Here is a 12,554-nt window from a genome sequence, read left to right as displayed (position 1 = left end):
CTGAGGTGGCTCCAGTCAGGCCGAGCTTGCAGTTTCACTCACCTGTTCAAACACTATTGGGAGGAAGTGGCTCATTTTTATCTGCGATTCTTCATGAAACTGTTTCTCCTTTTCTGAGCTTTGATCTAATTCTAACGGACCTGATGTTTGAGGTTTAGCTGCAGAACCGAGAATGAGTTTCCTGAGCCATGAGCAGTTTGAAGTTATGTCATAGCAAATTGTCAAAACCACGTGACAGTTGTTTTTTCTCTCTCTTGATAGATTCCCAACGCAAGTTAAAAAAGCACGTGTCTCGTTTTCTAGACGCAAAAAGTGCATCAGGGCAAATGGATCATTTCCTGAAATTCAAAAAATCATTTAAATTATTCCTTAAGAGGTTTGCAAATATTTTCAACAGATCCTTGTTCAGCGCGATGTTGACTATTATGATGGTAAATTTCAAGTCATTCCGAGAGACTTTTTTTTTTTTTTTAAGAAAGTCAGCTCACTGTCAAAGTGCATCAGGGCAAATGGATCATTTTCGTGATTTTCAAAAATTCATTAAAATTATTCCTTAAGAGATTTGCAAATATTTTCAACAGATCCTTGTTCAGGACGATGCCGACTATTATGATGGTAAATTTCAAGTCTTTCCAAGATACTTTTTTTTTTCGAGAAGAAAGTCAGCTCACTGTCAAAGTGCATCAGGGCAAATGGATAATTTCCTGATTTTCAAAAATTCATTAAAATTATTCCTTAAGAGATTTGCAAATATTTTCAACAGATCCTTGTTCAGGACGATGCCGACTATTATGATGGTAAATTTCAAGTCTTTCCAAGATACTTTTTTTTTTCGAGAAGAAAGTCAGCTCACTGTCAAAGTGCATCAGGGCAAATCGATCATTTCCTGGTTTTCAAAAATTCATTAAAAATTATTCCTTAAGAGGTTTTGAAATATTTTCAACTGATCCTTGTTCAGGGCGATGCAGACTATTATGATGGTAAATTTCAAGTCATTCTGAGATACTTTTTACTTTTGAGAAGAAACAGCTCACTGTCAAAGTGCATCAGGGTGAAAGGATTATTTCCCGATTTTTAAAAATTCATTAAAATTATTCCTTAAGAGGTTTGCAAATATTTTCAACAGATCCTTGTTCAGGGCGATGTCGACTATTATGATGGTAAATTTCAAGTCATTCCGAGATACTTTTTGTTTTTGAGAAGAAAATGAAATGAATTTCCTGAGCCATGAGCAGTTTGAAGTTATGTCATAGCAAATTGTCAAAACCACGTGACAGTTGTTTTTTTTTTTCTCTCTTGATAGATTCCCAACGCAAAGATTAAAAAGCACGTGTCTCGTTTTCTAGACGCAAAAATTAGCTGCTTTATCGTTGAGAATGAAGTCAATTCAGCTGAGATAATGTGAAAAACCTGTTGGCTCTACTGTAGCTTCGTCTGCCAGAGGAAACACGGCCGATGATTCGATGAAAACACCGACTCGTTGGCCAAGTTTCTCTTTGACCTGCTTCAGTCTGCTTCAACTGGCAAACGCGTCAAAACAGCCTCATGCGCTGACACCACCAGACGACCAAAACAAGGCGGGAACTACCGATTCAATCACTCTGCGGTTACCTCACTTTATTTAGAGCTTATTTTTTTACAGAGTCCACGGCATCAATCACGATTACCATTGATGTGTCGTGCCCGTGTTGCCAAATGTGGTCCTCGGGTTCCAGCTGTTTGCCAGATTTCAAAACATTATTGACTATTTTGAGCAAAAAGCAGAAAGAAAAGAACTAGGGTAGAGTGTAAGTAGTGCTGAGCGAAGCGGGAAAACGAATGGTGATGTGTATCTCACCATATGAAAACAACAGGAGTTATTTTTTGGCATAATATCAAGTCTTAAACGCCCAGTGTTTGACATGTAGGAGCATTCATTGGCAGAAATTGAATATACTACCTGTAAGTATGTTTGTTTAAGTGTATACGGTTTGTTTTTTCGGAGATTCCATCTTGGACGTCCAGGTTCCTACAGCAGCAAACAAACCAGATTGTGCTTTTCACATCAGGATTAACTATAGCCGTCATGGTACAGTTTGTTTTGGAGCAGTAAAGCCCTTAGTAAGCATTGTGTTTCGACTGAGAACAGACAACAACCCAACAGACCACAAAGGAGGACACACAGCAATTTTTTTTTTCAAAAATGGAATGTTTCAACTTTTGTTAAATTTTTTATTATTTTTATTGAATTTTTCAACTTTTGTTGAAATTTTTTTTTTTTCAAAAATTGGAACGTTTCAACTTTTGTTCCATTTTTTATTATTTTTAATTAATTTTTCAACTTTTGTTGAAAATTTTATTTTTTTCAAAAATGGAATGTTTCAACTTTAGTTAAATTTTTTATTATTTTTATTGAATTTTTCAACTTTTGTTGAATTTTTTTTTTTTTCAAAAATTGGAACGTTTCAACTTTTGTTCCATTTTTTATTTTTAATTAATTTTTCAACTTTTGTTGAAAATTTTATTTTTTTCAAAAATGGAATGTTTCAACTTTTTTTTACATTTTTTGTTATTTTTATTTTTATTTTTTTCAAAAATGGAATGTTTCAACTTTTGTTACATTTTTTTTATTTTATTTTTTTTTTCAACTTTTGTTGAAAATTTTATTTTTTTCAAGAATGGAATGTTTCAGCTTTTGTTACATTTTTTATAATTTTTATTTAATTTTTCAACTTTTGTTGAAAATTTTATTTTTTTCAAAAATGGAATGTTTCAACTTTTGTTAAATTTTTTATTATTTTTATTGAATTTTTCAACTTTTGTTGAAAATTTTATTTTTTTCAAAAATGGAATGTTTCAACTTTTGTTACATTTTTTTTATTATTATTTAATTTTTCAACTTTTGTTGAAAATTTTATTTTTTTCAAAAATGGAATGTTTCAACTTTTGTTAAATTTTGTATTATTTTTATTGAATTTTTCAACTTTTGTTGAAATTTTTTTTTTTTCAAAAATTGGAACGTTTCAACTTTTGTTCCATTTTTTATTATTTTTAATGAATTTTTCAACTTTTGTTGAAAATTTTATTTTTTTCAAAAATGGAATGTTTCAATTTTTCTTACATTTTTTGTTATTTTTATTTAATTTTTCAACTTTTGTTGAAAATTTTATTTTTTTCAAAAATGGAATGTTTAAACTTTTGTTACATTTTTAATTTTTATTTAATTTTTAAAATTTTGTCCATTTTTTTTTTTTCCAAAATGTAATTAATAGTTGGAGCAGGGCAACATCTAAAACATGGCAGGGAAGTGTTCCCTGAGGACCAGGGTTGGGAAACACTGGAGTAGAGTCGTAACTAAAACCAAAGCAAAACAACTGCATTCAATTTGATTAAAATGTTGTTATTCCTCATCTCTTCGCCTCCATGTTTACCGTTAACTCACTAACAAACAACGATCTTTGACTCTGACCAATCTAAGACCTTTGAGAAAGGGTCTGCAGAACTATTCACTGCCTCCACTCACAGATCATTTGTCCTACAGTTGTCCAGTCATTTCCTCTGCGGCTTCATCAGTCCACCTCTCAGAGACGCTGATGTATTGTTTCCAAATAGCTGCGGGCGCAGAGGGGAGGCCGTCGTTACTCTTTACTTCTGCGACGCTAAACAGACCGTGTAAGGAGGTTTTTCTCAATGTCTCGCGTGAGACAAAAAAAGAAAACCTCCTGAAGAATGAAATAAAACATCTTGAGTCATCTGTAATGATGTTGTTTTCTGCTGACGGGGCAGGTTTGCAGAGGAAGAAGAAGAAGAAGAAGAAGAAGAAGAGGAGCCAGCTGGTGGTGGAGTTTGTTTTTGTGAGCAGGGAGAAAGAGACAAAAACCAGCTGATGTAAGGAGATGAAAACAAGGCAGTGGAAGGATCACGTTTCCAATGTTTTGTTTTGTTTCCCTTTAAATCGTCTGCACTTTACATTTATCCCGACCACGTTCAACACCAGGCTGTAAAGTCGTAGCATTCCAGCTGTAACTTTCCATCACACGACGCTACGATTTCTTTTGTTCCTCCAGCATCGACGCTTTTATTCTTGCACAATTTACACTTTGGTTTACATATTTTCAATGTTCCATTCTTATCAGCATTTAGACGTTTTTGTGTGTGTGTGTGTGTGTTTTAGGGCTGATGCAATCATCTTAATCTGTTGTTGTTCTCTGTATTGTGTCCTTTGTCTGTCTTTGCTGCGCTGTGCATTGTTCTGCAGCTGTGCAGGGAAAACGTTTCAATCTGGAACAATAAAATATATTTAATATACCCACATTTTCCTTTTTTATTTCACTAGAGTTTTGAATTAATTACCAAAAAACTGATGTTTGCCTGTGTTAGATTATACTTATTACCTCATTCTGGTTCTTCAAACGTGATTTTTTCACTGTACAAATCTTTGGTCTACATGTTTATAGATTATTTTTGGCAGCTGTTTGGAAGTCTACAAAATAAAGTGTGGTGTTCTAAAGTAAAACATTTCTGGATTTAAAAGCTGATTAAATCATTATGACCATGAATAGTAAGGAAAAAACAAAAACAAAACAACAAAATGGTACCTCCCAAAAAACCTGTTACTAACCTCTGCAGTGCTGTGCGCTAAGTGTTTTAGCATCTACATGCTAATGTTTTTTCTTCTTTGAAGCCTGTTACTTTCAAACAGTGTCAGTCTTAATGCACCATTGTTGTGTTTAAAGTTTGTTCGCTGCTCAAAACAATGCTGTTAATTCGGTTCGCTAAAGCTAAATTTAGCTACAGTGAAAGTGTATTAGCATCTTTTTTTTTTAAAGCCCACAACTGTATTATTCACAAACAATGTAAACAATAGAGTTGTCATCTATTTTAACGCACCATTGTTGTGTTTGAAGCTTGGTTGCTGCTCCAAACTGGTCTAAGATGCTAATTCTGTTCTCTAAGGCTAAAGCTAAAGTTAAAGCTACAGTGAAAGTGTTTCTTTTTTTAAAGCCCACAACTGTACTGTTTACATCATTCTCATTTTCTAGCTATTTTAATTCACCATTGTTGTGTTTATAGCTTGTTTGCTGCTCCAAACTGGTCTAGGATGCTAATTCTGTTCGCTGAGGCTAAAGCTAAAGATACAGTGAAAGTGTTGTTTGTTTTTTGTTTTTTCCCCACAAGTCTATTGTTTACATCATTCTCGTTTAGTCATAGTTGTCAGATGTTTTAAAAAGTATTTAAAGCTTGTTTGCTGCTCCAAACTGGTTTAGGATGCTAATTCTGTTCACTAAGGCTAAAGCTAAAGTTACAGTGAAAGTGTTTTTTTTGTTTTTTTCCCCACAAGTCTATTGTTTACGTCATTCTCTTTAATAGTCATAGTTGTCAGATGTTTTAAAAAAGTATTTAAAGCTTGTTTGCTGCTCCAAACTGGTTTAGGATGCTAATTCTGTTCACTAAGGCTAAAGCTAAAGTTACGGTGAAAGTGTTTTTTTGATTTTTCCCCACAAGTCTATTGTTTACATCATTCTCGTTTACAGTCATAGTTGTTAGCTTTTAAAAAGTGTTTAAAGCTTGTTTGCTGTTCTAAACTGGTCTAGGATGCTAATTCTGTTTGCTAAAGCTAAGTTAAAGCTGCCATTTTGGGTCTCTGGGAATCGCTTGACCATTCCTGCGATTCTGTAGCGCTAGCAAATGATAAAGCAGTTCGTTTGGTACCAGACTTAACCAGTGTTTTGCGTCTTTAATTTCTTAACCCACGTCTACGCTCCACTAACCCACAGGCACTCGTGTCCCAGAGGGCAACAGGATGACGGCATGTGGGAAAAAGCTCCCTCCGCGTTGAGGCTCCGCAGCTCTCGGCTTCATTCTCACGGTTCAAAGAGTCGAAGAAGGAAAAAAAATCCCAGTTCGGCTCAGAAGGCTGAAGTCTGCCATTACAGCTGGGCCCCGGCCCCCGGCCCCCGGCCCCACCAGCCCGGCCCTGCTCTATCCAATGACGCTGCTCCAATTTAACTGACTGGGCACAAGGAATTGTTTGTTTAAAACCACTAACCTACTTTTACAGCCATAGCTGAAAGTCAAAAGTCTTAACTTTGTGATTTCTAAACTAATGCTGCTCGACGATTTTCCAAAGTCTGAATCACCGGTTGTTTGCAGATGTCAGTGTGTACTGAGGGGGTTTTATCTGCACTTTCAGAAAAGCACTTTGTAAAGTCACGTTTGGTTTGGATTACAGTGAGAAAGGCCTTTTAAAATCGTCGTGTCCTTTTTTTTCTCCCACTGCCTGAAGGTCTGAAATAACTCAACAAGCCTGTACTTCCTGCTGAAAAACACCGCGGCAACACGCTGCAAGAGGCCAAAACACATTACACAGCTCAAAGGTATTCACGTATCAAAGAGTGCAGCTGCAGCTTTTTTCGCTGACTTGTGACACGAACAACAATAAAAGAATCATAACCATAATAATAATAATGATCTGAAGCCATGATGGTTTGTGTTCTCCAGAAATAAAGACGAGACAGACACGGGTGCGGTTTGACATCGGCCTATCGGAGAAACTCAAGTATTATTAGTGTTGTGAGAACACGGTGATACTGCGTTAAAGCAGCGAGGCGTAAGGAGTGATGAGGTCATGCTGGAAAAAAGACAGATAAATGGAAAAGACCCAGTGGAAAAGAAAACGACACGGACAGAAGTGAGGGCAAAGCAGATTCTTTTAAGACTGTGTGAAAACTGTGTTTATCTTTTTGCACCATTTGTAATATATTAATTAAACGTTAAATGCACTTTCCCTTCCTTTGATGTATTGGTGAAATACTTTTTCCATCAAGAAACCACGTAACAGCCCACAAATATGTGCGTATGCGGAAATACAGGGCTTTAAACGTACATTATGAGCTTATATATCTTATATTTTTGGAGCTGCTGAGAAAAATAAGCGCAATTTCAACAACATCGTGCCTAAGTTAACCATTTACAAAGGCACAAAACATTTAGCCACAGGTGTCCGGAAGTGAAAATGTAAAATTTCACAGTATGATCCGAATCTAGTCATATTGTGAAATTTTCACAAATTTTTCACAAACACCTCCTGGGGGTCATTGCCATGACATTAGCATACTAACATGCAAAAAACAAGCAAAAATGGTATATTCCTGCACCGCAAGTCAGGAACCTCTACTAGCATTAGCATGCTAACATGCTAATGTCACTGCAAACATGAAATCATGTTGTTGACTTTTCTTTATCTAGATTCCGTGTCTTAATTTAGCTTGAGCCAAGTAGCTCAACGCAGAACGTTGACATAATCTAAAGTACCTCTAAAGACTTATAAATTCCTCTTATTGATTTAATTATTGTTGAGTTTTTTCCTTCCTTTTTGATCTCCATTTGGAATATAAAGTTTGTGGTTCACATGAAATTGGCAGCGGTCACGTTGTTGTTGACATAATACAGCCAGTTGCTACGCTAGATTTATGCCTTTTTTATCGTATATACAATTTTAGCGACGGACGTAGCCACATTATAGCTGAGCATAAATGTGGCTCGCTGGAGGAGCCCCCGGATCGTTTTACCAAACCCTGTAACAGATGTCCCATATATATATATATTCTAACTGGCAACCCGGCGCAGCAGCAGTCGTAATTACCGCGCGTATACTTCAGACGGCTGCAGCCACGGTGTGACATCATCTGCCCGAGTCGGCGCTAAACGCCTCTGGAGTCGACTTTACGAGTCGACTCAGCAGTTTATCTTTCCTCATTACTGTAAAACTCATGACAGTCTTGTCCGCCTTCACAGAGCCAACGACATGTTAGTCATTCTAAGGCGAAGGCGAAGGCTACAGATGGATGGATGGATGGATGGATGGATGGATGGATGGATGGATGGATGGATGGATGGGAGGATGGGAGGATGGACGATCAACAGAAAGATTGTGTCATGTTACAGACATTACACCTACAAAATGCTCCATTACACAATATTGGCCTTTTTGCCCATATCCGATCTGTTGATATATCAGGGTTAGGGTTGCTTGGACCGATAACTGATACCGATACTGATGTATAGACGTTTTTCCCTAGTGCCCAACAGAAGATGTAATTCAGTCACATGTTACTGAACTGCATTGTGGGTCTTCTGCTGCTTCAGTTTGCTTGCACGACATTTGCTGCATGCAGCAATAGTTACCAAGTGTCCAAACCAAATGGCAGCATGTGGAGTCATATTTAGGGATGGGAATTGGTATCATATTGGATATTGGACAGGAAAGCAGTTTCCCCGAGTCATGTTTGATACACAGTTGGAGAATTGTGTCTTTGAAATGACTCAGCACGAATATCAGTATCGACAGAGGTTGGTATCGTCCCATTCCTAATCTCAAACAGGATAGTGTTCCAATCGGAGGTCTTTCAAAAGACCTTTCCCCCCCCATTTTCAACATTTTTGTTGCGTTCTCCTGACAAAAGCGGACACCACGTTGCCACCAATTTAGCAACATTAGCAACACCGGCCACGCGTCAGGAACCTCTACTGTCAAGAGTTAAAGCTAGGTGTAGCTGTGAAGACCTAAAGAACCTAAAGAACCTGCTAGCTCTGCTAAAAAAATCCAATAACAAGTCAGGAAGTCATCTCGGATTCTTTAGTTGGCCAAATGGTTCAAAGACCTCCAAAGACTTCGCAGTAGTTCTTCTAAGTCTTTTTTAAAAATGGTATCTTCCTGCACCGCATGTCAGGAACCTTTACTGTCAAGAGTTACAGCAAGGTGTACCTGTGAAGACCTAAAGAACCTGCTAGCACCGCTATAATAAGAATAACAAGTTAGGAAGTCATCTCGGATTCTTTACTTGGCCAAAAGACCTCCAAAGACCTTGCAGCACACTCTTATTCTTATTCAGGAAAGGGGTTTTAAAGGGTTCTCTGGATCAAAATGGTTCTTACTGGAACCATTAGTGTTACCAAGAACCCTTGAAAAACCTTTTCTTCGGGAAAAGGGTTTTTCAGCAGCAAATGGTTCCAGGTAGAACCTCAGCCCTTGTAGAAGGACCCTTTTGGAACCCTTATTTCTAAGAGTGTAGTTCTTCTAAGTCTTTTTTAAAAATGGCATCTTCCTGCATCCTTGGTCCCTCTACCTGCTACAAGCTCTCCACACCCCCGATCTTTACGTCTTCCATGTGGAACAACAGCGATCATAAAGTCGCAGCTCAGGGCCTGAGGGACGTGGAGCTGAGACCAATCTGGTCTGTAGGAGGTCTGACGCTGCCGGCTTCTCTCTCTCTAACGAGCTTCCGCCTGTTTGAAGTCCGCCGCTAATATCTGAGCCTCGTTAGCCCGCCGCCGGAGCGTGTGCCAGAGCACGCAGGAGGGCTAACAATAGCATGTGAGTGTTCAGTAAATAAATAAATAAATCAATCAACGAAAGATGCCCTTATTTGCAGCATGTGTCCATGTTTTCAGCCTTTCACATCTGGTCCAGGGTTCTGATAGAGTGAGATTTGTACACCGTTATAGGTCAGCGGTTCCAGTTAAGAACTATTCCAAGTGTATTTAGCCCAAAAACATCTTCTAATGTTATTTTAAAGCTGCAAAACTGACTTTGTCTTGAAAGAGTTTGGTGATTGGTTGGCGATTTATTGGACTAAACCACAAAAACCAGTCATCGACTCAAATGGACATGAGTAAGAGGGGTCAAAAGTTCCGATACAGCAGGGATTGTACAGTATTGTAGTGCACCAATTCCAGATAGGACCACATATACTCTGGAATAGTGTTAAATGCAATACTTTTCATAATAAGACAACACTAAAAAGCTAAATTTAACACCATTCCTAGCATATTCAGTCCAACTAAGTCTTTTAAGGGTGCAACATTTGCGTTGTTTTGGAAGAGATAGAGAGTTTGTTCGTGATTTATTGGATAAATCCATGGAAACCAGTCAGGAAATCAAATTGTCATGAGGAAAATGGGTCAAAGGTGAGGATTATACACTTTTACAGTGCACCGATTCCAATTAGGGCCAAATAAACTCTGGCATAGTGATAAGGTAACACTGAAATAGCTAAATTTAACTTTATTCCAAGCGTATTTAGTGCAAATAAGTCTTTTAATGCTGCAAAATTTACAGTGTCTTGAAAGAGGTTGGCAATTTATTGGATAAATCCAAAAGAAAAAGGGGTCAAAAGTTGCACCAATTCCAGTCAGGGCCTAATATACTCTGGAATGCAATACTTTTCTTTAGGTAACTAACTAAAAAAAGCTAAATTTAACTCTATTCCAAGTGTATTTAGTCCAAATAAGTCTTTTAACACTGCAAAATTGCTAAAACCCAGTCTAATTTTAGCTGTCATATCAGTCACGAGTGATTCTGCAAACTCCTCATCAAAACCACGCGACGTTTAAAGGTGCTGTGCACAACATTTTTTTCTTCTTTTTCACTCCCCTCTCCCTCCTCGCCGTCCAAATTAAGACCACATTTTCCATAAATGTTGTTGCTTCCTGTCCTCCCTTGTTTTCCCTCCCCACCTCCCCTGGCATCTGTCCATCAGTGCGAGAGAGGAGCTGATACGTACGACATATAGACAGTTAGAAAAAACACAGAAGGACGGAGTCGTGTGGTGTGAATGCAGCGATAAGTGTCTCAGTAAAGATTCTGAGCTCACTGCTGCTGAAGTCTAGATGTCACTTCACCACAACATTTTTCCTATGTGGGCGTACGGGGAGTGGAAATGAAGTGAATGGTCACTGAGTGAGAAGAGAAACACAAGTTCATCAGGGGAAAATTGTGTATTTTTCATTCTTGTTCTTGTTTTTGTTGACAAAAAGATTGTTTTGGGGGATGTTGATTTTGGATTTACAGCATCCTTGCTGCTTACTCAGCAAACTGAGCTAATTCAGGACGAGTATCTCCTTGGTGCATGATGCAGATAAATCTCTAAACGTCAATCGAATCAAAGCACAACACGTGAACATCATCTCTGCAAAGTTTCATTTTGATCAAGTGAAGCAGAGCAAAATTAGAGAGGTTTGAGTACAGCAAGTCTCATTTGTCACATTTTAGAAACACCCCATGATGCCTTTTGTATTTTCCTCATGTATTAAACCACTTTTATATCACTATTAGTGTTCAATAAAACCGTGTATGTACTTTGTTCCTGCATCATTCCATGTATTTCCATTCCAAAAATGAACACTAGATGGTGAACGGTGTCACCGAGTCAGAAGAGAAACACAAGTTCATCAGTTTCTTGTTCTTGTTTTTGTTGACAAAAAGGTTGTGGGGGGGTTTGTTGATTGTTATTTAGGATTTACAGCATCCTTGCTGCTTACTCAGCAAACTGAGCGTGGACAGCCTCCTTGATGACGTCATCACGCACGCACGCACGCACGCACGCACTGATGCAAAAAGGTCTCTGTGTTAAAAACCCACACTGAAACCCTGTGGTAACATTCGCGTGTCATCATAATATTCAGTGGAAAATCCATTTTTGAAGATGTGTCCTTGAACGCACCATGAAACGACTTCCAAGATAAAAGCCTCCGCTACTTTCTCTACTAATAATGATGTTTTTGAATCAAATAAAAGTAGTTTTAACTTACTTGTCAAGCACAAAGTAGAGGTCGAAAGCTCCCTGACAGGAGCTCTCCTCCTCCACCTCCTCCTGCAGCTCCGGCTCGGATCTCGCAGATGGAGAAGAGAGTAGAAATAATCCGAATAAAAGCAGGAAAAGCCGCATGTTCAACAGGAGAAGTGTCGCTATGAGTTCTCCTTATGAATCAAAATAAAACAAATATAAAATAATAAATCCTTTGTGGATGAAAGTGGGACAAACTTCCTCAGCGGCTTCTTACATCCCAGAGAAAACAAAGATGCAGCAAAGACAAAAGAGAGGATGCTCCGCTCTCCCCAAAGTCTCTTTGTTTCAGTTTATAATCGACATCACTATAGATGTTTCCTCCAAAGCTCCATACGATGAGACACACACTTTTTTTTTTTTTTTTAAAGAAACTTTGCAGAAACAAATCCAGAAGGAGACGAAGTCAAATGGAAACAGTGATGCAGGAGGAGGAGGAGGAGGAGGGTTCGCTTCCACAAAGAGAAAGAAAAAAGCTTCCTGCCAAATAGTGTGTGTGTGTGTGTCAAAAGTGTTTTAAAGTCTGAAAAAAGGTTCTAAAATAAAAGTGGGACATGCAGAGCAGTGTTGGCTCAAGAAGAACTGGGAGTCCACGGGGTTTTTACAGGACTGGTCTGAAGTGGATCAGGTCTCAGGTTTCATCCTGACTGAGGAGGAGGCAGAGCAAACCGGCAGCGAAGTCAGTTTCTGGTTGGATATGGTGAAGTGAAGCGAACCCTGGAATCAAATTATGCTAAGTTATTTTCATTTTGAATATTAATAAGGTTAAGTATGAAATGTATCATATTTTATTGTTAATATTATTATTATGAAAGCTATTATATTTTTCTGAATATTCACATTTTTAATGAAATATAAAATGGACTAAAAATCCAATTTAAAAGTTGTTCTTTATTTTTCCTTAATAATACCATAATTCGGCATTGACTTGGAGTCTCTTACTTTACC

General features: G+C 37.8%; 1 protein-coding gene across 1 annotated transcript in view; it reads right to left on the bottom strand.

The window, feature by feature from the left end:
- The window catches only part of antxr1c (ANTXR cell adhesion molecule 1c), a gene marked incomplete at both ends in the record, with an annotated part of 44,212 nt that extends 32,504 nt beyond the window's left edge, over positions 1 to 11,708 (bottom strand). The window contains one exon of the mRNA XM_083903806.1: positions 11,572 to 11,708. Within this exon, the coding sequence (XP_083759932.1) occupies positions 11,572 to 11,708 (137 nt within the window). The remainder of the gene's footprint in view (positions 1 to 11,571) is intronic.
- Positions 11,709 to 12,554: the final 846 nt, after the last annotated feature.

This window comes from Microchirus variegatus, assembly GCF_963457635.1.
Source record: "Microchirus variegatus genome assembly, chromosome: 17".
Classification (NCBI taxonomy): domain Eukaryota; kingdom Metazoa; phylum Chordata; class Actinopteri; order Pleuronectiformes; family Soleidae; genus Microchirus; species Microchirus variegatus.
Note: the sequence above shows the minus strand (reverse complement) of the source record. Positions and strands in the feature narration are given on the sequence as shown.